This window comes from Pantherophis guttatus, chromosome 1 (genome assembly GCF_059756535.1).
Source record: "Pantherophis guttatus breed Tessera chromosome 1, ASM5975653v1, whole genome shotgun sequence".
In the NCBI taxonomy this organism is placed as follows: Eukaryota; Metazoa; Chordata; class Lepidosauria; order Squamata; family Colubridae; genus Pantherophis; species Pantherophis guttatus.
In genome coordinates, this window is record NC_142063.1 from 332,255,632 (window position 1) to 332,282,543 (window position 26,912).

At 38.9% G+C, this 26,912-nt stretch overlaps 1 protein-coding gene across 12 annotated transcripts in view; it reads left to right on the plus strand.

Annotated features, from left to right (window-relative positions):
* GTF2I (general transcription factor IIi) overlaps positions 1-26,912 on the plus strand; it is a 74,469-nt gene that overhangs the window by 31,955 nt on the left and 15,602 nt on the right. For 6 of the 12 annotated variants that reach the window (XM_034420823.3, XM_087889393.1, XM_034420822.3 and 3 more), the window contains 11 exons: positions 260-322; positions 2,261-2,362; positions 9,011-9,076; positions 12,408-12,591; positions 16,824-16,882; positions 18,777-18,848; positions 18,950-19,133; positions 22,003-22,061; positions 24,292-24,363; positions 25,720-25,903; positions 26,583-26,641. In XM_034420823.3, coding sequence (XP_034276714.1) covers positions 260-322; positions 2,261-2,362; positions 9,011-9,076; positions 12,408-12,591; positions 16,824-16,882; positions 18,777-18,848; positions 18,950-19,133; positions 22,003-22,061; positions 24,292-24,363; positions 25,720-25,903; positions 26,583-26,641 — 1,104 coding nt within the window. The remainder of the gene's footprint in view (positions 1-259; positions 323-2,260; positions 2,363-9,010; positions 9,077-12,407; positions 12,592-16,823; positions 16,883-18,776; positions 18,849-18,949; positions 19,134-22,002; positions 22,062-24,291; positions 24,364-25,719; positions 25,904-26,582; positions 26,642-26,912) is intronic. The other 6 variants (XM_087889396.1, XM_034420826.3, XM_087889415.1 and 3 more) reach the window with 1 other exon arrangement.

A 26,912-nucleotide genomic window follows, 5' to 3' on the forward strand; every position in this document is an offset into this window, starting at 1 on the left:
TCATCATTTTGAAAATGTTTGACAGCAAAGATTCAAATGAATCTAGAAAAAAACTATTAATCTTGCTACTTAAACATCTACACGTTTCTATTTTCATTTCATAGATTTTAAAACTTGTGATAAACTATTTTGGCTTATATGTTATGGGTCTGTTTTATCCATAGTGTACAAGATATATGTTGACTTGCCCCTGTCAAGTAAAATCAGTCTTACTGTGTCTGCGCCGTTCAGTTTTGGTTTTTTGTTCTGCTTTTTTCAGATTCTTCTCAGCATGCCACTTCTGAAACAAGTGAGGATCCTGAAGTGGAAGTGACCATTGAAGGTTGGCCATTTTCTCAACTAATTTTATTTTGCTCACTTGTTTCAGAAGAATCTCAGTCATGTGGCATTGTGTACATCACTTCTAGCCTTTCTCCCAAACCCTTCCCATTCCATAAGATAAATTGTGTTGGGCAAGCTAGACTTTTGTAAATGCTGAATTTGAATCATCATGTTTTCTAGAGCGGTTGATGTCAAAAGTGTAAAAGAACGGAGGGGGGCGGAAATACTCTATCTGATATTACTGCTTACCAGAAGGAAGCTGTTTCAGCAGGTTCTGTTTCAACTGAGGATGTTTCATTGGGCAATGATTAAAGCTATGGAAGTTCTCCGGAGTATTTGAGAAAGATTCACTCATTTGGTGGTCTAGTAAAACCAAAACACCTGTTTGTCTTTAATGTCCCTACATCATTTTGGTCTTGCTGAAGTTTTGTAAGATTTGAAGCAAATAAAACAAAGTGTTCACTTGAGAAATTCAAATGGTAGATTTGGGAAGTAGAAAATACCTTGTTAAGTTGACTGCCTAATGTTAAGATCTGATAATATACCTCAGAGCAAAATCTTCTCAAATCTGTTTCTTCCTATACTTATCTCCTCTCCACCCACTCATTGCCTGTGACAAATTGCTATTTTAAAAACTACACGAATCTCATAAAAGAAAGAAAAGTGAGATGAAAGAAATTGAAGAACTGAAAGGGCGTTCAGATTTTGCAGTTCCACAGTAATAACTACTGTGCTAAGAACTGTGAATTTAGTAAACAAGGTTGGTTGAATTCTGATAAGACTTTGTTTAGATGATGTATGACTTGATCATGCCTAGTTATTTGGATATCCCTGGATGAGAAATAGGAAAATAAGATACATTTCTGCATGTGAAGAAAATAATATTGATAGCTTTTCCTGCATGAAAAACAAAAGCACCATGTTCTGTGATGTAGTATCATATTTTGTAAATAAAGTTAATAAGAGTAAGTCTCTCAGTGTTAAATTGTGTTATTTTATTTACTTTGTCATAAATTTGAAGGGTGTGACATTGTAGAAATATAATCTCAGAACATAGTTAACAAAGCATTTTTTCTTCATCTGTGTCTGTTTTATTTCTAGTAATGGCAAGTCAGTCTCTTAATTTTTCAAAAAGTATTCAAGAATACTAGTCACTATTTGCTAACAACCGACTCACACTGGAACATCTGTTCATTTTATTTTGAGCAGCTGTTGAATTGTTCCTGGTGGGCTAATTTAGGTTATGTGGGGGGAGAAAGGGTGGAAACAAAACTACAAGGGGTGTTCCTATTTATGCATGTGTATGTTTGCATCAAACATCTTCTTTTCTCTTGCCTCATAACTTTTTAGTTGATAATTGCATCCTTGAATATATAGTTTAACATACTTCTTAACATAAATATGCTTTCCTTTTTAAATGTTTTGTTGGACATTATTGATTTCTTTCTGTTTAAAATGCGAGCTTACTCACATTTATTAGATCGCTAGTGACATTTTACACATTGATTCCTCTTAATTTCAGTGTTTATTCATTTATTGCTGGAATTGCAACCCAATTGTCTCTTATCCCACAATCTACCAATATATTTATTTTTATTCTGAGAGAGATTTATATCCTCTAACTTTAGGATATTTTTATTTTCAAGTAATTTAATCTAATGTGGAAGCTTTATATTTGGTTGAAACTCCAAACTGAATGGGGTAGGATAGGGCCTTGTTGAAAGTAAGATGGGAAAAGCGAGGGTGCACATTCTAATCCTACTGACCTAATTTGAGTTTTAAGTGGGAAAGTTAGGGTTAGAGTAGAATTGATAAAAAAGAATTGATAAGTGAATCCTTATTTTGGAATAGTTCAACAGCAGATTATTTGTCATGATTTTTAAAGACAGTGAGATAATGTCAAGTAACAGCTGTGATGCATATGTTTGTCTCTCTGAAGATGATGATGACTATTTACCACCACATAAGAAGACAAAGAGCATAGAACCAGTCAATGATGCTTCCAATGTGGGGAGAAGAAAAGCCAGAGAGTTCAATTTTGGTAAGTTTTAAATGATATTATTATAAATCTTTCATTTTGAAGCAATTCTGGTTTAGACCTATCCATTGGGAAAGTTTCAACAAGGCTAATTAAGAATGTCCTTCACAAGACCTATTTTGCTAGATCATTGTGGCAAGATAGTATGCCTGGGAGGGGTGAGCAAATAAAGGTAGGAGTATATGCCAAGGGTATATATGTTGAGAACTAGAATATAGACATATTAAGTTCTGGGAAGGAAGATAGTATTGAGAAGAGACTAGGCCTTATTCTTGTCTCACTGAGGCATAAGAGGAAAGGGAGGAGAAGCACAATAAGATTTGCAAGATTGTATTATAGCTACCATATATACTCGTGTATAAACCGAGTTTTTCAGCACATTTTTTATGCTGAAAAAGCCCCCCTCGGCTTATACTTGAGTGAGGATCCCACTTACCTGTCCTCTGGTGTAGTGCGGGTGTTCTCCAGTCTCTCCCGCTCATCTGCGGGCACCTGCAGCCTCTGTGGGTGGTCCGATAACTGCTGATATCACCACTCTTCTTTTCTCCTGCACGCCGGCAGCCTCTGTTGTCCATGCCGTACTGGGCAAGAACCTCCTTGCTTCTGTGTCCTGGTACCTGGGGTGCACCGCATCCTTGTCAGATGAATGTTGGATGCGGCCGCTCTTCTTCTCCCGCTCTTCTCCAGGGCTATGACCAATGACGTAGCCTTTACAGTCTTACCTGTGCTTGGTCATGCCCCCTTGCTCTGCCCAAGCATTGCTGAATACAAGTACGGTATATCTCTGGTCTTGGATATACAGTACTTTATTTACAGTACTTAGTCTGCTATATTTTATTTTTTTATTTTCTTATTAACCCTTATCTGGACCCAGTGTTGACTATGCTTGCATAGAGCAGCCTGTGTTAGGGCTCATAATATACACGCTACGTTGTGTATGCACTGTGTTACTGCATGTGTTGCGTTAGCACTTCCCATACATATGCAGGAACGCAGCGCATGCAGTAACAGTGCGTACACAACGCAGCGTGTATATTATGAGTCCTAACACAGGCTGCTCTATGCAAACAGTCATGTCATCACATTCTGGAGTATCATCAGCCTGCGTTAAACTATATTCAAACTATACAAGCTGCATTGTGTACATGCGGTAAGGCAGTGTATGTAGTAATGCAGCGCATGCAGTAACACAGCGTCTATAGTATGAGCCCTAACACAGGCTGCTCTATGCAAACATAGTCATGTCATCACATTCTGGAATATTATCATACCAAACTCTCCAAACCCTGAATTACTGTCAGCTCCCTTGGTGATCCAGCATATTTTGGGTCTCGTGGTGTCTTTTGAGTGCGATTCTTTTGGGGGGTATCTGTTTTCCGTGGTGAAGTCTATCTGTCTTGCTGCATTCTATTGCCAATTGTTTTTACTTGTTTATATGTATAGTTGCCTGGACACCACCGTTTTTACTGTAAATTGACCTCTTTTAAGAACTATAACTAGGGCTTATTTTTGGAATAGGGCTTACGGTATATTTTGAGAATTCAATCGCTATGGTACGGCATTCTTTTTCAAAGTCTTTTTTTTTTTTATGATGTTAGAAATGGATCCCAATACTTCTAATCCTGGACCAAAACAAAAACGCAGGTCATACGAAGCTGATTTCAAACTTAAGGTTGTGTCAAGAGCAGAAGAAAGCAATAACAGTATTGCAAGTAGGGAATTTTGTGTTGATGAAAAACAAGTGAGGGAGTGGCGGAAAATGAAAGCTGACTTGGAAAAGATTCCAAAGGCAAAAAAAGCACAACGTGGTTTAACGACTTCATATGGGGCTCTAGAGACTGAATTGCATAAATGGGTTATGGAGTGTCGTCAAAATGGTTACTGCGTAACACGCATGGGAATTCGCTTACGTGCCCTTCAAATGGCTAAAGATGACAAATTAAAAACACCAGGCATTGAAAATTTTGTTGCGTCAGCAGGATGGTGTACCCGCTTTATGAATAGGTTTGGCCTATGTTTGCGGCAAAGAACAAAGATTTTACAGAAGTTGCCAAAAGACCTTGATGAAAAAGTGATGTCATTCCATTCATTCATCATAAAACAAAGAAGGACCCATAACTATGACCTGGGAGATATTGGGAATATGGATGAAATACCTATGACCTTTGATCTTCCAAGCAACAGAACTGTGGCAAGTTTGAGAGACAAAACTATTTTACTCAGAACCACAGGAAATGAAAAAAACCATTTCACAGTCGTTCTGTCATGTTTGGCTAATGGAACTAAGCTGCGGCCTGTCATTATTTTTAAAAGAAAGACCTTGCCTAAAAAGGTCAAATTCCCACCACGGATTATAGTGCACGCACATATTAAAGGCTGGATGGAAGAAGACGGAACAAAAAAATGGCTGGAAGAAATTTGGAACAGACGACCAGGAGCAGCCTTAAAGAAAAAACCATCATTGCTACTTTGGGATATGTTCAGAGCCCACACATCTGATGGCATAAAAAAATTGGCAAAGTCTTTTCAAGTTACTTTGGCCGTTATTCCAGGTGGGCTTACATCTGTATTGCAGCCCCTAGATGTGTGTTTAAATAAACCTTTCAAAGACCGTGTGCAAATGATGTGGCATGAATGGATGTCATCTGGTCAAGCCCAACTGACAAAAGTTGGAAATCTGATGAAGCCCGACATAGAATTGGTAGCAAAGTGGGTTCGTGATGCATGGGAAGAGATTCCAGAGGACATGGTGCAACGCGCCTTCAAGAAATGTGGCATTAGTAATGCTATGGATGGCAGGGAAGACAGCGCTTTGTATGAGAACGACAGCAGTGATGGTGATGACTGCAAACTCAGTGATGATGACAATGTCTATGCTGATAACCTCACACCAGCTAAAGCTGAAGCTCTGTTTGGACATACAGATGAGGAGGAGGAATCCAGATTTGAAGGATTTTAACTCTGGTGTTTTAGCTTGGTTGCTGGTTGAGCTAAGGTTTTTGTACTTTTAAAGTTATTGTTGATACCATATTGTTTTTGTTGACCCTCTTTTCCATTTACAGAGCTAGTTTACTGTTTTTCTTTGAAATAAATATTCAAAAACATTTAGCCTACTGATGCCTCAATTAATGTAATTTTATTGGTATCTATTTTTATTTTTGAAATTTACCAGTAGCTGCTGCATTTCCCACCCTAGGCTTATACTCGAGTCAATAAGTTTTCCCAGGTTTTTTTGTGGTAAAATTAGGTGCTTCAGCTTATATTCGGGTCGGCTTATACTCGAGTATATACGGTTTCTTAATATAGTTCTGCTTTTCCTGGGGAGTGTGGTGCCTGATCTGGTCTATCTCAAAGGGATGACTATAATACAGGTAGACCTTGACTTAGGACCACAACAGCTAAGATATCGGCGCTCACTCCAGATCCCCAGAGTTTGCGTTGTTCCACCAAGTTACAAGCCACGCCCTCCCTTGCCTCAGTTGTTAAGTGAATCACTGTAGTTGATAAGTTAGTAACCCGGTTGTTAAGTGAATCTGGCTTCCCCATTGACTTTGCCTGTCAGAAGGTTGCAAAAGGTGATACATGATCTTGGGACACAGCAACAGTCATAAATATGAACCAGTTGCCAAGCTTCTGAATTTAGATCACATGAGCATGGGGATGCTGGAAAGGTTGTAACTGAAAAACGGTCATAAGTTACTTTTTTCAGTGCAGTTGTAACTTTGAACTGTCACTAAAGGAACTGTTGTAAGTCAAAGAGTATAAGCAGAGTCACACAAGGCATAAATGTCATCTCAATTCCTCAGCTAAAGCAAGCAGGAACCTGTATTGTGCAGTTGTGATATAGGAAGATGCTAGAGGTGAAATATGATTTAGTGATAATGGCAAAGGGATTGTTTCAAATTGCACAAGAGAAGGCAATGGTAAACCAAGCTGTGTGATAAAGCCAGAGTTACAGGATTGAGAGGAAAAAGAGACAGCAGAGCTTGGAATGGGTCAGGAGAGAGCAAAGTCAGACCTTCGCTAGAAAGTCACAGAATATATCTATAATTATTGCATATATGCTTTAGAAATTTTATATAGAAAGAGTGGTACCAAATATTCAGTATGGATTTGGAAAAGACAGAGGAACGTGAGACATTCCTGATTCAGACTGGATTATTCAGAAAGCCAAAAAATAGCAAAAAGAAGTCAGTATGTGCATTGTTTATAGAACGTTCTTTACTTGTCAATCATACAAAGCTGTGGAACATGCTTAGAAAAATGAGAATTCTGGGGGTGGTAAGGTGAACTGAAGAAGGCTCCATGAAATCAGAGCCAATGCAAGAGATGACTCCCACGGAGAGGGAGCTGGTATGATTGTCAGGGAGAGGGCATCCGGGGGGGGGGCAGTGCAGGGAGGATGTGCGATGGAGGGTTGGGTCAAGGTATGTGTGAGAGATGCCATGTATATCAGGGAGGATGTGTGGAGGTATAAGTGAGGGTGCTGCGCAGGTGGGAGGGTGTGTGTGAGAGACACTGTGTGGGCTGAGAATTTGTGAGGATGGTGAGTGCACTGGTCAGGGAAGGTGTGTAGGAGTGCAGAAGTTATAGGCATAAGCCCAGGGGTGGGGGAGTCTTACACCAGCAATGTATGACCTTCTCTGCTGGCTTCCCCATTGACTTTCTAGGAAAACTGGGAGGGAAGGTTGCAAATGGTGATCACTTGATTGTGGGGCACTAAACAACTAGTCATAAATGTGAGTTCCAAGGATTGGTTGGAACTGTTCAATGCCGTTGCAACTTAGAATAGTTTCTGACTGAATACCAATAGCACTTAGACTTATATACCGCTTCACAGAGCTTTACAGCCCTCTCTAAGCAGTTTACAGAGTCAGCATATTGCCCCCAACAATCTGGATCCTCATTTTACTTATCTACCTCGGAAGGATAGAAGGCTGAGTCAATCTTGAGCCTGGTGAGATTCGAACTGCCAAATTGCAGGCAGCCGGCAGTCAGCAGAAGCTACTAACCACTGTGCCACTGTGAATGGTCCTTTGTTGAGGACTATCTGTACATGTCTGCAAGATGATGCGAAATCTTGAGACAACAAAACTGAAGAGACTTTTGAAGAATGAAATCCAAAAAGAGTAGCTACAATATCAGACAGATGATGAGAATGAATTAGAAAAAGATACTTCATTGGATCTACAAAAGAAACTGGCTGTGACTTTAAAATTTAAAAAGGAAATGTACAAATGAGAAACCAAAAAAGGGATCTGGATAATTCTTTCCTATTGGATTTACAAAAAAAAAGCTTGTTAAAGCCTTGAACTCTTGGTGAGACAAAGAAGAAATGAAGAGAAATCAAATTCTACAAGAATGACTGAAATACCTTGAAGTTCTCTGACACATAAAATCCAAGATTGTCATACTGGCCATGGGGAAAAAGTATATATTTTGTAGAACTAAATAATATTGCCTAGACACATATTTTAAAGATTCAAAATGTTCATATGAGAGTAGATGTTACGATAGATGTAATCAAGCTCTTCATCAGGCTTCTTTGAACTTAAATATCATTGAAAATATGATAGAAGGAGGACAAGAAGGTAGTGATTTGACGTCATGTACACATCAATAAGCTAGACTTTTATAGAATGCATTAATGTGGTTGATAGTGTGGAGTTAAGCTAAGTGGTCTTGGACTCGTTTAATGTTTGTTATATAATTGGGGATAGCCTTAATTCTGACATGGAGATGGATTGATTCTAAACCAAGTCCGAATTTTATTTGGGCCTAACATTTAAAATACAAGTTTTGTATATAAATTCTTCCATAATTTAGAAGGTCTCCTTAACTTTAATGGAAATAAGCTAATGACTCACTTGCTAAAGAGAGATAATTTTTGTTTTTAAAAAACGTGATTGATTGTCTGGGAGATGGATGGATGGGTGGGTGGGTGGATGGATGGATGGACGGATGGACGGATGGACGGACGGACGGATATAGATTTATTTGTTTGTTGCAGGATTTACTTTCTATATTCACACATTAGCAACTAGATAGAATTAATACTTAGAATGAAATAAGTTAAAAGGTTTGGTATATCTTCTAGAGCAGAGGTGTCAAACTCAAGGCTGGCCTACGGGCTGCCCTGGAAACAGCAATGGACCGGCCCACAGTGCCTCTTTGAGTGAATACAGAGCTCGGGAGGGCCATGGAAGGCCCTTCCAGAGCTCTGTTTTTGTTGGCAGAGGGCTAGCAAAACGAACTAAAAACAAAACAAAAGGAGAAATGTTTCCCCTTTTACATTTCAGCATCCAAAAAGGGACAGGAAAAGAGAAAGGGAAAGGAAAGACAAAGAAAAAGAAGGAAAGATAGGAAGAGAGCAAGGAAGGAAACATAAGGAAAGGGGGAAGGAAGAAGAAAGGACAATGAAGAGGGAAGGAAAAAGAAAAGGAAGGAAGGAGATTATAATGAGAGGGAGGGAGGGTCTGAGGGAAGTGCTGCCTTAGCACTTGATCTCCACAGGTGCACCCAACATGAGTGATGTCGACCTGGCCACGCTTCCTCTGGCCACGCTCCCAAGGTCAAACATAACCCTGATGCGGCCTCAATGAAATTTGATACCCCTGCTCTAGATGCTAACAGGTGCTTTTTTCCTTTCAGAGAAATGGAATGCCCGAATTACAGACTTGAGAAAGCAAGTTGAAGAATTATTTGAAAGAAAATACGGTATATGTCTTCCTCCCCCATTCTCCAGTTGTCCAGTTATATTTGAATGCTTCTAATAACTTCTTAAAAGTTTGACTTCTCTATGCCTTTGAGTCTTTTGGTGTATTGTTCTGCCATTGTCCGAGAGCTGTCGGTGCCAAAGAGTGCTTATAACTGATTGGTTCTGCAGACTTAGAGAGATTGCAATAGGTTTTAGTATTTTCTGCTTTACTGAAGGGCCTGCTGTTGGAAGTTCTGCAAGGTAATAGTTTTTAAACTTGGCTTCCTAAGAATGCAAATCCTCTGCATGGAATTTAAATACACTGCCAAGAAAAGCTGTAGCCTGGGACCTGCACAAAATAAAAAGAGTATTAATATTGCATATTTTGTGCGAATTAATTTTTCTCCTGTGTGGTTTGAAAAGGCATCTATATATGAGTTAATCTCCTATACTGCTTGGAAGGCAGGAATCTCATGACAAGCAAAGCTAGTGTTAATGATGGTACTCTTAATCTCCTCCTTCAATTCTGTTTCCCACTTTACCCAGTTTAGGCCTCTCAAAAAGTTTTCATATTCTACTGCAGCTCAATTCTGTTCATAATTTTATTTTTCTTACTTTTTTTTTTTTTTTTTTGCACACTTTTAAAAAAATTTCTATATTCTTTAGTTGTGGAGGTATAGGTAAAGAATCTACCAAGTATCAAATTAAGGCTGGAAAAAAGGCAAAAGGGCTTTTGTCTAAGATATTTTACTGCTGGAGCCAGAGTGCTTTTTTCTTGGAAACTGGAAAATAATTATCCAGATAATAATTATCCAAGGTTGCTGGATCCAAGGAAGGCTTCTTCTGAATGGGGTTTGCAATGCCTACTTAAATACAGTGAGACAACCCCTGGTATCAAAAGAGATTCTGCCAGCTTTCTGAAACTGGTTACAAATACATGCTAACTGCCCAAAAGAGCCAGGAAGAGCATGGATTCCAAGCGCCTTTCCACTTCATCCAAATCTAACAGCCGGAATGAATCCAAGATAATAAAACAAGTTCCTCCACACACCCCACCTAGGAAAAGACATAAATTTTGGCAAATTTAAGTATATACAGGACTCATTATCACATTGTATATTTAGGCATGAGCTTTTGTGCTCAGTCATGTTCACTTTTAGTTTACTGGTGCTCCAGGTGTAATTTCTGCCACATCATCTCCTGAAGACCCTTAATATAAACCAAGATCTTCTATCAGAAAGAGGTAATTTAGGAGCAGTCTTGTCAAGCTGTCATTCCTAAATGTTTTGGAGAATTACACTCTGACTATCAACACAGTGAGCTCTAGCTGTTAGCTCCAAACAGAATGCCAGCTCCAGCCTTTCAGTACTGCCAACACCATAAAACAAACACTTTGTTGTTGTTGTTAGTCGTGAAGTCATGTCCAACCTTTCATGGCCCCATGGACAATGTTCCTCCAGGAAACAAACACTACCTCAACATTCCTCCAGGAAACAAACACTACCTTAAAGTAAAAACAAAGCAGGGAAAAAATAACAAAACAATAAATTAACAAAATAGAAAATTCCTGGTGAGTTTCCTCTCGGAGCCAAGTGTCAGGGTTCCAAGTAACACCCCCAACGAAAGAAAACTCCAAGGCTTGAGTTTCCTCAAAGTTACATTTTATTAGAGATGTCATATTGGCACATCTGGGAAAACCCGCTGGAGATGCCTCCCAGTTCCAGCCTTCCAGGTGCAGGGCAAGTTGGCCTTGACTTCTTGAGAAAGGAATGTTATTATGACTATATATCACCCATGCTCCATACAATCCCCCCTCCCAGTTTCCCACAGTAGTAAACATGGCAGGTCTGAAGGCCTAATACAAAAGATGGATTCCAGGCCTGACACCAAGTGTATCTGACATTTTGAAGATGTTGATGTGCAGTTTTTGTAATCTCTTATGTCTGTAGCTGCCTAACATTTAAAAAGCGGAGTTTAGAGGCAAAGGAAGGGAATATGAAAAATGTATGAAAATAGGATGTTTTTATATTGACTGCATAGACGTCTTTTCCTTTGGGTAGACCTTATTTACTCCTAACCTATCTCCCCAATCCACATATTGCATTGTTCAGCAGCATTTCCTGGCTCACAGATACTATTTCAGACTGTAGTACAATAGACCAGATGTGCCATATTCCTCAAATCCTAGAAGACCTTGCAGTATTTAAGACCAGCAAACATTTTGCTATTCTGTTATTATTTTACTTTGGGGTAGCTGAGATCACAGTATGAGGCTGATTTGTTTTTTGATAAAGAGAACAATTGCCAGACTAAAAAACATTAAAAGCCAGTTTTCCAGCAGTGGTAAAGCCACTGCACAATTCAAAGATTCTTGAAATTTTAGAGGATCCCAAAATCACAAATTACCTGTCCTGTCAATTTTGAATCTACAATTCTCCCTTGATAATTTTTGGATCAGTCCAATCTGTATGCATTGGCAGAATCCATTAGATATTGAGGATTCTGAAGTGAACTGTAGTACAGTGTCTTCTTTGCCTATGCAGAAGATTGGGAGACAAAGCTCTTTTATTTTGAGTCACCTTAAGAATAAGAACTGAAACTCCTTCTTTCTTCTCTCTTTTTACTTCCTGCCAAATGCAGGTGTTGCTCTGTTCAATGGGTTATTTGCTCCCACCTCCTCTCCCCCTGAGAAATGATGAGAATACAGAAAGAGGGAGACGTAAGATGGTCCTATTATATTTTTACATCCTGACTCTAGATGAAAACATCCTTTTGTAGGTGTGATCATCCAACTGCAGGCCTACATATTTGTGAATAGCAAGTAAACTCAACTTCTGGGTTAACATGGACATGGCATAGATTTATAGTTGAGGTTTGGTATCTGTGTGAACTAGTGTGATATTTCTGAATCAGAAAAATAAATGAATCAGAAAATAAAATATGAATTGATCTGGATCTGTACCATTTATAGCTTGATGGAATAGCTGCACTAGCAATCCAGATTTATGATCATTACTATATCTGTAGAGGACTTGCGCTGAGAGATTACAATGTTAAACCGATCAGAAAAAATAAAATTAGTTAATTCTGAATCATAGTTTGACTATATTGTATGTGTTAGAGTTCAAAACCAGGGTGCTAATATATCGTTAATGAAAATTACTATTGGTCATTGATGCTGTTTGGCATCGGTTTCAGGTTTGGAACCTTGGGGGGGGTCCCTCCTTTTATTTAAAGTAGGCTCCATTGAAAATTGTCATTATGATGGTTACATTCAGCATCCTTTGGGAACAAATAGTTTGGCATTCTTTATTTAAACTGTAATATAATTTTTCCTTGTTTACATTAAAGCTGAAGCTACTAATGCAAAAGGGCGTGTATCTATTCCGTATCCACTCTTCCAATCTCATGTTGAAGATCTGTATGTGGAAGGATTACCAGAAGGAATTCCTTTTCGTAGACCCTCCACTTATGGGATCCCACGTCTTGAACGGATTTTACTGGCAAAGGAACGGATCCGATTTGTGATTAAGAAGTAAGTAAGTTGGATTTAATTTTGTGAAGCAGCCTTTTCTCTTTCCCCAAAAGAATTGCTGAGTTGTGGTGATCTCCATCTCTCTTCACCTTCTGCAAGAACTAGAATTGAGTCAATCGCATACTGAAATTTACTTATAAATAGGGAGGATGCAAAATGGGAAAAAAATATATGTTTCAATCTTGGAACAAATCACTACTTTCTACAAATTCTGGGAAACCATTTTAGTTACCATTTGGCCAACATCATACCCAGAATGTTTTCACTGTTCCGAATTTTGGATAAAACATAATTGGATAGGGCAATAGAGGAAGCTGCCTATATATTCCTCTCTCTCTTCCCTTTTTTTTTTCAGCAAGTGTCAACATGTCATATCTCTCAAGCCTGCTCCCCCTTCATCCTAGAGTCTTCTCTTTCCTCCATCCCTTTTGCTGTCCCCATGTATGCATCAGTGCAACATATACTGCTGGCCTGATCCTCAATCTTCCCAGTACTTGGTACACTGGTGACTCATGGCAACATCGCCCAACCCTCTCCACAGCACCATCTCATATTCCAGAATGCAGTCACTATTCATGCCAACCCAAAGGTGCTTTTTCAAGAGGCAATTGGACTTTCTGTTTTTTCTTTGAAGACGTTTCGCTTCTCATCCTAGAAGCTGCTTCTTAGCTGAAGAAGCTTCTTGAATGAGAAGCAAAACGTCTTCAAAGAAAAACCAGAAAGTCCAATTGCCTCTTGAAAAAGCACCTGTGGGACAACAATGACCTGGATGACTGAGAATTTCCATAGATATTCATGGCAACATTCCCCTGTATCTGCATAGGAGGGAAGGGAAGATAGATGTTGAGAAAATTGAGGAGAGCAGTCTGTAGAATATTCCACACTGGACACGACATGATTGAAGGGAGGGAGAGAAGGCATAGAAGGCACTGGGAAGATCAGGGCCTAGGTAGGCTGATGGGATACGCCATGCTGGGGGCTGCTGAGGGGAGAGAGGGAGTGACATGCTTCAGCCATTTCTTCCCTTTTCTCAACCACCAATCCTAATGTCCATAAATTCCCCCTCCCTTCTCCCTCCCATGCCCTCTTCAGATTAGAAACAAATTTGTACACAAACCAAAGCATCTGAAACATATGTTTTACTTGAGGCACAAGTCAGAGGCAGCCACCCCCCCCCCCAATTAGATAGCCAGAGGGTGTGCAATTTGGACATTGAAAGCAGGATTTGAATGATGGAGGAGGTCCCGCGAACAAGATGAGCATAAGCACAAGCACATTTAACATGATCCTTGACACAACCACTTTGAATAGTAAACATTCAGAGAAAGGAGGAGCTAAATGGAGCTGTGTGCATGTGGTTTTGGCTCAACTATAACTATATCTGCTGATTATGCTGGAGTATTTTAAGTTTCAAAATTCCATGGCTATGTGTTTGATTTGTTGATGGTTCTTAACTTCTATTTAATGTCACTGTTGATAATATTGAATTATGCTGAGTTTATTAAAGGATTCCTAAAACCATTTGCATCTTTGTTTGCCAGTGAGGAAGCACTTTGACCATTTTGCCACAGTGGAGCCAGGGCACCCGATAGTGAGTATCTGCTCCCACTCATCCTAGAGGCAGGGCATAGTTTTCTCTTAATCCTTCCTCCTATGGGAGGGGAATAGTTCCCTTCCCCAGTTCTAGCCTTGCCTTGCTTTGAGGAATAAATCTATACAAGGGTTCTGACAGCTATCCACATATTAACATAAATCAGTGTTTCTAAACCTCAGCAACTTTAAAATAAATGGATTTATGCCGGCTGGGGAATTTGGGGAGTTGAAATCCACACGTTTTAAAAATTGTTGAGGTTGAGATACACTGTTATAGATAATCATTTCTTTTCTTTTCTTTTTTTTTCGCCTTTCCCCTTTACTTTCTCCTTTAGTTTCCTTTGTTAAAAAGCCTAAGTGGCTCTCATGACTAACAACTCACAAATGGAAATTCCTATCCATGGACAGTAGAGAATTTCTCTGATAATTGCAGCCAAAGAAGGGATTGCCCTTCAACTGACTGCCACATTCCCTTCAGCAAAACATGACCAGTATTGCAGTTACCAAGCCATGTGTTGTTTACAACTGCCAGTGGATTTGTCATTGGTTCTCTTTGGAGTTCGTTGGCCCAGACACTACACGGAGTGGAAGATGGGGTCCTGGATACTCAACACCCCAAGCCCCCTCTTCCTCTCCATTATTGGACCATTTTCCTATAGAGAAGAGGAAGAAGAATTGTCCTGAGGTAAGAAGGAGAACTTAAAGCCAGTCCCTGAGTCCACCAGGATTTTTTGAAAGCAAATTTTCTACAAGTATTCAGGAAAGTCTACAGGACTCTTGCCTGTAGAAAACAGAGCCCTCTGTTCCTGTAGATCTTCTGGTGAACTCACTGATAGCAGAGGGGTTCCTGATGGCTTGCATCCCCATCATGTGTTTTCCATTTCCTGAGATATTTAACAAACTCTTCAAACTGGAGTGGAAGGTCTCTGGGGGAATAAGGGGCACTCCTGCCTTGCTATTAAGCTTTCAAGTCCATTCCTTTACTAGATACCTTTCTGGTGGCACTAGTCTTGGGGCCACAAAGAATAAAGATAGTGGAAATACCTCCAAGCTTGTAGTAGTCAAGCTAGAGATAATCCAGTGCAATTCTAATAAGGCAGCAAGAACTCCCTCACTACTACTGTCTCTGCCTGGGCTTCTGTTCTCTGGCTCTAGCAATTAACTCTATTTGTCTTAAGCATAGAAAACTCAAGACTCCCGTGTCTTCTTAATCCACAGTTGTCCCCTGGAGGCAGGACAAGTCAGTTTATCCACTTGAAAGCAACTCTGATTGAAAGACCGACATTTCGAGAAAATACCTGCCAAATGCTCAGGTGTAAATAACTATAGACATCTTTTTAATGCTCTATATGTCAAGGTCCCCTATTTGGAACTGGGCTGTACAAGCGGCAGGTCGGCATGCACATTCACGCATGCACGGAACTGGACTGCACAAGCGGTGGCCCAGGGCGTGTACACGCGCACATGTAGCTCAACTTGTGCAAGTGCTGGCCCACTGTTCGTACAAGTTGAGCTGCATGCGCACACACTGGCCTGCCACTCCCGTGGTCCAGTTCCCCTCTTCCACCACCCCCCAGCCAGACCGCCAAGCTGCAAAGATTGGGGACCACTTAGTCTTATATCCTGCTTCATAGTGCTTTTACAGCCTCTCTAAGCGGTTTACAGAGTCAGCCTATTGTCCCCAACAATCAGGCAGATAACTTTTTCGAAATGTCAGTCTTTCAATCAGAGTTGCTTTCAAATGGATAAACTGACTGTCCTGTCTCCAGGTGACAACTGTGCATTAAGAAGGCATGGGAGTTTGAGTTTTCTATGCTTAGGACAAGTAGAGTTAATTGCTAGAGCCAGAGAACAGAAGCCCAGGCAGAGACAGAAGCCCTTTTGTGTTACTCCCCTGTATATTCATGAGAGAACGAAAGTGAAAAAGACAAACCATGTCTCAGTGTGATTGTGGAAATTGTTTTGACATTGGGAGCCCCTTGAAAGTGCCTTGGGGACCCTCTACACTATGAAAACCACTGTTCTATTGGATGCCCTGCCTTTGTAGGCAAACAGTCCTTGGATTTACTGTGAAAGTCTGTAGTTTGTAGCAGAGACAAGGCCTCCAGCTCCCACCTAATGATTACGGCAGAAAAGCTTCAGCCCCCCTCCCCCCCCATCTATATCTGCCTCTTTATTCCTAATTTTCTCAAGTATTTTATCTTTGCGTCTTTTTCTGGCTTATTCTGAAACTGGGAAATAGCTTATCCTTTCCCACTGGAAAGTAGGATTAGAAGAAATCTAAGCCCTGCCTCCAAGATGTGTGGGAGAAGATGCCCACTACCAGATACCCTCTCTCTGCTTAGAAAATTAACCTTTATGGTAAGTTCAGTGTACCATCTTCTCAAGCCAAACTTGGTTTATCACATTCCTGCATAGTGTATTTTCCTGTTGAATGATGGTGTTCTTATTTTAGGTTTATAAATCTCTGCTATAATTTGGACTTCTCACATTGTAAAACATATTCTTGTTTAATTTCTCTGTTCGTGGGAATGAGTAGAGGTATATAACAAGTAAAACAATATTTGCTATGGGCTAAAGTTGGTAATCAGAATGGAATGTTGATTGCTGAAATACAAACTTTGTTTGAATGTTTGCAGGCATGAGCTGCTAAATTCAACACGAGAGGATTTACCATTAGACAAATCAGTTACAGGAGGTAAGTGTGTGTGCACCCCAGTTGTGGCTACAATTGATGTAGATTTGTGCACAATTTTTGATGGAAATTGATGGTCAACCATTGACAATATATCCATGGTTGTAAAAACCTGAGCTTGGAATTCATCTAGAGAAGTCCACTGACACTTATCTTAGTGTTTGTGGGGAGAGCTAAGCAAAGATGCTTTCTTACATTCTCAGGCTTTTAAATTTGCTTTATGTCAATAATCATCAATTTTAGATTTGTAATTTTTTTAAAGTTTTTTTTTATGTGTACCTTTTTAAGATTCTTCATAAACTGTTTTGAAAGATTCATTAAAATATAGTAAACAAATTAAAGCATTTCAGTAAATAAGTCACTGTAATAAAAATGTAGATGCAAAACATTTGTTACATAAATTATCTATTAACAATTACATTATTTAATGATGCTTAGCTGAGGAGAAACGGTTATACAATCTGATTTATCTCTAGTGGATTGACCCTGCCCGCCAAAAATCAACCCAAATTAATTTCATTGCTTTGAAAAATCTATAACCTGTTTTTAGAGAACTTTTCATAAATAAACATAAATGAATTATTGCACACAGTATCTTTTTATTCCTAGCATTTGCAATTAGTGAAATTGAAATTGTACCAACTAAAAAATGGAATACTTGGATCAGTGGTTTGAATAAGTTTAAGACTATGTTTCTATAAGTCATAGGCATCTCTTCCTAGCCACAGGGCTGCAAAAATGACAACTTGTCATGATACTATAACACGTGCTCCACCTTTTGTACATATGCCAAGTTTGCAGTGTATATATGCATTCTCTTTTTTCCTCAGATGTACATACATACCAGAGGTGGGTTTTAGCAGGTTCTGACCAGTTCTGGAGAACCGGTAGCGGAAATTTTGAGTAGTTCGGAGAACCAGTAGTAAAAATTCTGACTGGCCCCGCCCCCCATCTATTCTCTGCCTCCCAAGTCCCAGCTGATCCAGAGGAAATGGATTTTGAAGTAACCTTCCCCTGGAGTGGGGTGGGAATGGAGATTTTACAGTATCCTTCCCCTGGAGTGGGGTGGGAATGGAGATTTTACAGTATCCTTTTCCTGCCACGCCCACCAAGCCACACCCACAGAACCAGTAGTAAAAAAAATTGAACCCCACCACTGATACATACATACCGATATTAACATCTCTCCATGTACATTGTGGATACCTATGCTACTGATACGTTGTAAATATTAAAAGAGCTGAAATGTAAATAGGCTTGTTTCCTGCTGAATTAGATATTTATATTGGAGCCTTGGTAGTTAAGGCACCCTGTTATTAATTTTATTAAGACCAGCTGCCTGCAATTACTGCAGGGTTCGAATCTCGCCAAGGCTCAAGGTTGACTCAACCTTCCATCCTTTCTAAGGTAGGTGAAATGAGGACCCAGTTTGTGGGGACAATAAGCTGACTTTGTATAAATATACAAAAGGATGAAGGCTATTGCTGAGCACATTGTAAGCCGCCCTGAGTCTTCGGAGAAGGGCGGCATATAAATCAAATTAAAAAAAAAAAAAATTAGTAATAGCTACTCTGAGATTAGAGGCTCATTTTCTGGTTATCCTTTGCCCTGGTTACCCTTGTCACATGATTAGATCTGTCTGGTGCTTAGAAAGCTGCAATATCTGCCCTTGTTCGTTGTTATGTCCCTTATTATAGTTGCATTATCCTTGATAGCTATTGCTTATAAATGCACTTATCAAAAGCATCTTCCTCTGGCCTTTTCGTCTACCAAAATTATTCATCCTTCAAGATGGAAAGGCTGGCAAAGTGAAATGGGATTTTCTTAGAAAATAAGGAATTGCCTTTGGAATTGTTAACTATTTTAGTAAAATCCTTATTTTCACCATTGATTATAGTGAAAGAAGAATGGTACGCCAGAATTACAAAACTAAGGAAAATGGCAGATCAGTTATTCTGCAGAAAATTTGGTAAGTACAAAAAATGCTATTTTATAAATCAGGACATTTGTAGTTTATGTCTTATTCTTGCACAGAATCTGAGTGCTTTGTGTTGCTATGTTTTTTAATAGCTGAGGCCTTGGGAAGCACTGAACCAAAGGCCGTACCTTACCAGAAATTTGAAGCGCATCCCACTGATCTTTATGTGGAAGGTTTGCCAGAGAATATTCCATTTCGGAGTCCCTCTTGGTATGGAATCCCTCGGCTGGAGAAAATTCTTCAAGTGGGGAATAGGATAAAGTTTGTAATAAAAAAGTAAGACCAATTACTTGTGCATTTCAATATGTTCTTATTACATTTGCAAGATAAAAAACAATCCAATTTTAAGCAATATAATATATATTAAGAGAATAAAATAATTGTATGGAATTTATTTCTGGTAGGCTTGTATGTGTTAAAATTACAATGAATGATGCCATTCTCAAGGCTTTTCTTTTTTTCTGTGTCATGCTGTTTAAATAATAGTTTCCAAAATATATACACACATATGAACTTTCATCCAGTCTCCAATCTACCCTTTGTGGGAAAGGTTGTAGAGAAAGTGGTGGCACTTCAGCTCCTGCGGTCATTGGAGGAAACAGATTATCTAGACCCTTTTCAGTCTGGCTTCAGGCCTGGCTACAGCACGGAAACTGCTTTGGTCACGCTGATGGATGATCTCTGGTGAGCCCGAGATGGGGGTCATTCCTCCATCTTGGTGCTACTTGACCTCTCAGCGGCTTTTGATATCATTGACCATGGTATTCTTCTGGGACGACTAAGGGAGCCGGGAGTGGGAGGCACCGTGTTACTGTGGTTCTCCTCTTATCTCTCTGGTCGATCACAGTCGGTGTTGGTAGGAGGACAGAGGTCGACCCCTAGGCCTCTCGTTTGCGGGGTGCCTCAGGGCTCGGTCCTCTCCCCTCCTATTTAACATCTACATGAAGCCACTGGGTGAGATCATCCGACGATATGGGGTGAGGTATCAGCAATATGCTGATGATACCCAGCTGTATATCTCTACCCTGCATCAATTCAGTGATGCGGTGGATGTGATGTGCCGGTGCCTGGAGGCTGTGAGGGTCTGGATGGGAGTTAACAGGCTCAGACTTAACCTAGACAAGACTGAGTGGCTGTGGGTATTGCCTCCTAAAGACTATGTTGATTGTCCATCCTTGGTTCTGGGGGTGGTGGAGAAATTGTCCCTCTCAGAACGGGCTCACAATTTGGGTGTCCTCCTAGACTCACAGCTAAGATTAGAGCAACATCTGACAGCTGTGGCTAGGGGGACCTTTGCACAGGTTCGTCTGGTACACCAATTGCGACCCTACTGGATCAGGAGGCTCATGGTCATTCATGCCCTTGTCACCTCATGGTTAGATTATTGCAATGTGCTCTACATGGGGCTACCCTTGAAAAGTGTTCGGAGACTACAGTTGGTCCAGAACGCAGCCGCGCGAGCTGTCATGGGTGCACCTAGGTACACCCACATTACACCAATTCTCTGCGAGCTGCACTGGCTCCCTATTGGTCTCCGGTCACAAATCAAGGTGTTGGTTATTACCTTTAAAGCCCTACATGGCTCAGGGCCAGGCTATCTTCGAGACCGCCTTCTACCACATAACTCCCAACAACCGGTAAGATCCCACAGAATTGGTCTCCTCTGGGTCCCGTCAGCTAAACAATGCCGGCTGGCGGGCCCACGGGGGAGGTCCTTCTCCGTAGCTGCCCCAGCTCTCTGGAACCAGTTACCTCTTGAGGTCTGGACCATCCCCACCCTATTGGCCTTCCGAAAAGCGGTGAAGACCTGGCTTTTCCGGCAGGCCTGGGGCCGTTGATCTCGCTCTTGCGATCCGGCGAGATCCAGCCATGAATGGTGTGAATGAGTTTTAATGTTTTTAATGTTTTTAATTTTTAAATGTTTTTATAATGATTTTAAATGCATTGTGAGCTGCCCTGAGTCTTCGGAGAGGGGCGGCATACAAATTGAATGAATGAATGAATACATACATACATACATACATACATACATACATACATACATACATGTAAGAACTAGGATATGTTGAATCTGGTCATTTGTGCTTCAAGCAAGAATTCTGGGCTGATTGATTTGACGATCCAATTTTTGTTTTGTTTTGTTTTCTTGCCTGTCCACAATATTCTTGGAAGTCTTCTCTGGCACCAAAGTTCAAAAGTCAATACTTTTCTGATCCTGCCTCTTTAAAGCCCAACTTTGTATAGAGTATTTCAATGAATAATGTTTCTTGACCTGTTTTGATCATTTCTAGTTACAGATGCATCACAGCATTTGAGTATCTCTTTCAAGGCTTTCTGGCTGCTGTACCATTACCAAGTGCTTTGGAAAGTACATCCAGTTTGCTTTCTTCTGTTCCTTCATATTTGGCAGCATCTTTTCACATTCATCTTTAATAGCTTTAAATTCATTCCACTATTCTTCTGGCTCTCTATCAATTATGTTTAGTACTTCAAAGCGATTCCTAATGTTCTCTTTGAAAACGGTGGATATAAGATCAAGATCATATTAGAGAAACTGGTTGGCTTTTTCTTTCTTAGTTTAATTTGTGCAAGTTCCAAGTTGAGTGCTTTATGAACTGTTGCATATTTCAGGTTTTTCTTCAGATTCTTTTAATTTAAAATAAAGCAAGTCACCATATTGAAAGCATCAGAACTTACCTTTATTCCAACCAAGCTTACAGGCCTTGTGTACATCCCAGAAATGTTTTTAGAAAATAAAATTTTATATAGGTTTTGCCTAACAAGATAAAAATGACATATTTCAGAGCTAAAAGAGAACCCCCTATCTTCTTGACTTTCTGGTAAAGTGCATCCCTTGTGTGAAAGTTGGGGACTCCAGTTGAAAACCAGTTTATGAATTGTAACATTGTAAGATTATAAAACAATTTTTTTGTGTAGTCTTAATGACGAGTAAAACAAATAGGGTTTATGTTTTAAATGCATTTAAAATTAATGAGTAGACTCTGTTCTATTTTGCATTTTGAGCTGCTATAACCTAATGGAGTTGTTTCAAAATAATTTTCATAATATATAATTCAGAAAAGAGGCTGTAAATATTTGAAGGATAAGTACCGTAGAATCATTGTCTATATTTTTTAAATTCTAGGCCAGAACTACTCACAATCACTTCCACAGAAGTTACTCAACCAAGAACAAACATGCCAGGTAAGATAAGTGTTTCTTAAAATGATAGGAACACTTTTCCCCCTTCAGATAGAGGTGCCTTTCTTTGTTTTTCTTCCCATTTTATATCTAAAGATAGACTATGGAACTTCATTTCTTTTCTTTCTGAGATAGCTTGATATTCTCCTTTGTTCTTACTTACCTACTGTGATTTTAAAGACAAAGGTTTGATAATGCTTACCATATAAAATTTGCAATTTTTCAAATGTTATAATTCCCAATATCTCTTATCATTGCTCATGCCAGCTGGGGGCTACTTTGACTTAAAATTAAGTGAGATCTAGCGAGCCATTGGTTCCACTCCTCTACCATAGCTTCTTCACCTCTGGCTCCTATTATTCTTATAATTGGAAGCATGTTACTAACTGGTTTCTGACTCTGTCTGGCACATTTATCATGGTGGTAAAATAAAACCAATAATAAACTGAGTTAGTAACCTCTTACGGGCTGAAGTGACAGTTGCTCTCATTTTACTCTTCAATTTAAAAAGACATGGTCTAATGCAAATTCTAAGACAGGCTATTCATTATTTTTGATAGAATTTGAGAACTAGCTTTAGTAATTACAGTCTAGATTTTTAAAAGGAACAATTGATTCAATTAGCAATAGGAACTATTAAAATGTTTTGCCTAAGTAAGTCTAATCCAGTTTAAAATCTTGTGATCTTTCATCATTCAATATTTTTTTTTAATCATATAAACAAAGTTAGATTATTGACTAGTTTAGAGTACTATTTTGAAGTTGAGCTAGTAAATGGTATAATTGCATTGTCTCTGTTGTTGCAGCTAAAGATGAGATATAATCTGCATATTTTAGCTTTGCTGAAAATATTGGACCCATCCTGATAAAGTTAAATCAATCCAGATATGTTGCTGCATATGTAGGATTAATTACAGTAGTGGCCAAAATTGTGGAAACCTTTTGGGAAAAGTGTATTTTTGAGGTTTGATGGCTAATAACACCACTTTTTGGGAGTAGTACCATAAAAATATATATCAATGGAAAGATAATTTAATCAAGAATGTAATGCAACAAAGTTTGTTCAATTATCTGTATTCTATGAAAAGTTATAGCCAAATAACCAGAAAAAGGAAGCACAACTTGCTTAGGTTGATACAGGTAGTTTCCTTCATCTGATTGTAGCCAGTGAGCATGAGAGCCAATCAGGTGTCATCTTGTTTTGGCAATGAGCCAATCAGATCACAGTAGGATTCAGTTATTGATGTCATGTAGTGAAGCTGAGAGGAGGACATTTGTCAGTGTGTTATGTGATCACAAGCTGGTTGGGGTTTTTTGTGTTCTTTCATTTAGTGAGCTTGTTAAATGTAATAAAATTAAAGTAATGGTGCAAAGAGTTGACTGGTCGCCCAGAAAGTGATATAAAATAGTAGTATTAAGTGAACAAGGCTACAATTATAAAGAAATTACAAGAAAAATTGGTGGAAACTTAACCAAAGTTTTAAGTTCTAAGTTTTTGAAGAGGTATAAGGAGACTCGGTCACTACAAAACCACATTGGTAAAGGCAGGAAAAGGTGCACAACAGCAAGTGATGATAGAAAAATTAAGAGACTGTGCCTCCGTGACAAAAGAAAATCATCTGAGTGTATACAAGATGAAATAGCGCAATGCAGTGTGAAGTTGAGTGCAAGGACTGTTCAGCACAGACTGCAGGAATTTAGCCTAAAATTGTTTTGTAGAAAAAAGCCACTTTTATCACTCAAACAAGGGTTGAAAAGCATTACATTCTTGATTAAATTATCTTTCCACTGATATATAATTTTATGGTACTACTCCAAAAAAAAGTGGTGTTATTAGCCATCAAACCTCAAAAATACACTTTCCCCAAAAGGTTTCCACAATTTTGGCCACTACTGTAGATGGCATGCCAAGGAATGATTGGGTCTAATCATAACTTAGACCTTAGCCTGAATTTTCAAGCACACGTATTATTGCTTTTTGTTCTCTGCAACAACACCATCATCTAAAAATTGACTATAAATCACAATACTCCAAATCTGATGTGAATGATTGCCTGGCCCAAGATAATTATAGATGGGAAAATAATATTTATGAGACAATAAGATCTAATAATCAGTAAATGACAGATTTTTTTGTAACTAAGCTTTGATGTAGAATGTATATCTATTAAATATAATTGTATCTTATTATTAAAGTGCAATCTATATTTTTTGTATTTTATTTTAATTCCAGTCAAAGAAGATTGGAATGTCAGAATCACGAAATTGAGGAAACAAGTAGAAGAAATATTTAATATGAAATTTGGTAGGTGAAACATCGTTGGCTCGGTAGTACTGATGTTTCATGTAAACATACAGAATAAACTATAAACTGTATTCATAATTCTTGCGTTCTGATTAATTGCTTGTTTTTGGAAAGGGCGTGAGTGAAACTGCATATGCCAAAGTTTCTAGAACTCCTATAAAATAATGTTAATGGATTATTTAATAAGAAATGTAATATATAAAGAGTACTGCATATTGCTGTATCTGTAGAAGAATTGCGATGCCTTGCCTTGATCTTTTTTTGGATATAGAACACCATTAATCCCAGTAGATTTTTGAATAGCTTGATCTGATTTTCACATGAAAAAAGTGGGAAAAGACAGCAAGTAATTGTATTTATTCAAGGAGATACAAATAGAGTGGTATAAGTGCTTCAAATCCACTTGGAGAACTGTGTCTTTATACCATTCTTACTCTCTCTGAGTCAGTGGCAAGGAAATTAGTCATGCTAGCAGAGAAAGAGATTCATAATTGAGTTGTCTTGCCATGCTAAAATGAAATTTATATTGGATTAATGTCTGTAAGATATTCTGAAAAGACACTCTTGGGATTGGAATTGTCATTCCTGCTTTAAAAGGATGTGTAAGGCCCAGGCTCTCCCCCCTTCAAGAAAGTATAGTCTCTTGAAAACTTTGTGGTTCAAAAGGAACCTTTTAGTGAAAAGGGGTGAAAGCAAGTCAGAATTCAAAGCAGGCTCTAAGGTCCCTCAGGGCATACAACTAGGGTAAAGGAAATTAGGAACCCTTCCCAACAGTCCGATGTGGATTCCACCAATCTGTAGATGTGAAGATGTTATTGTACTGGCCTCTCTGAGAAACCGATAAGAAAAGTGTCTCAAAGCCATCTTTCGGAGTTGTAATCCATATGGCCTTCCCTCCCCTTGCATTCTCCAAGAGGTGAGAATTTTCCAGGCATCGGAGGCACCAGCCAACAGTTATAAATCAGGTGAAAGGTTATAGAAAAAGGCAAGGCAAGAAATAGGATACCTAAGATGCATAGAAAGAAAAAAGAACTAAATGTATCAAATCCAACCCCACCCCACCCCGCTTCTTCCACCGAAGAATGGCAGATAAACTGATCTGACAGAATGACTGACCAGAACATATTTTTTTATTGAGAGCCCTTTCATTTGACTAAAGGAAAGTTTAGTGTTTTCAAGTTTTTGTATACTTGGAATGGTATCACCAATACAATAACGAACAAAAACTTAATTAACTGTTAGGTAGCCTTTGAAAGATTGAGTAAATATCTCTGCCTTTGGTGGGTGAGTTTTATCTTTGAACGCCATTTCTATGACAGGAGTTTGATCCAAATCAAGTTCTTGCCTCCTTTGTAGCACAAGCTCTGGGTCTCAGTGAAGCAGTGAAAGTACCTTATCCTGTCTTTGAGTCAAATCCTGATCATCTATACGTAGAAGGTTTGCCTGAAGGGATCCCCTTTCGAAGCCCAACCTGGTTTGGAATCCCACGCCTGGAAAGAATTGTGCGGGGCAGTGGAAAAATTAAATTTATTGTAAAGAAGTACGTGGATAGTTACTTTTTATTTTTTAATGAGTTTGTTATTTGGTATTTCTTGGATTTCATTTTTATTGTGCTGTCTCTGGTAGGTTTCTTAATTTAACAAGACATCCATCTAATTGTGATCTTATGCCATGTTATCAATAGAGATAGTATGATTTTTAAGTGGTTTGCTGAATCTTTGAGGCTAAGACACTTGGGGACATTAAAACTTGCATTTTGAATGAGGCACAGATAGTCTTTAGAAAGCTTTCCCATTAGCACAACAGATGCCAAAAGCACTTTCGATTATCAATTATTCATTTCAAATGTGTGAATAGGATTGAAGGACATAATACAATCATAATGGGATCAAGATTAACAATGATTATGTTCTAATTTCACCAATTAGAATTAGATGAATTCTCTATTTAATCTGGCTCAGTTATCCACCTCTGGCTCTGCTGGGGCATTGTGTACATTTCTGTTATTTAAAATGGGTACAGTTTGAGGTGATATTTATGAAGTGTTGACTAATTGCTTCTTAATCCTAACAAAAGAGATCATTTCCTTCTAGTCCATTTTCCTTGCAAAATGTCCCCAAACATTATTCCCTACAGTTGTAACCCCATAGACAGATAACCTATGTAACTTGAGTGACTGTGAGAATGCTTTAGTAAAAATAAACTTGTCTGATTTGTAGACCAGAGCTTGTTACCTCATACTTGCCTCCAGAATTGGCTTCTAAAGTGAACACTTCAGGTAAGTGACTAAAAAGCTGAAATACTACAAAAGGAAAAAAAAATCTGGTGTTGAAAGAGGATTTAAAGAGCATTTAAAAAATAAATGCAAAGAAAGAGGCTTTCATTCTCTTAATTGATTGCATCATACATTGGACTTTTGAAAGCAGTACTGCTGAAATTTGTGATGGCTGATGAATCATATGTATTCTCTTTCCTACATAGTTTCCTATTTAAATTTAAATTTAGATTTTGGATTAGCATTGATTTGATGATGTTACCTAATTTCGCAA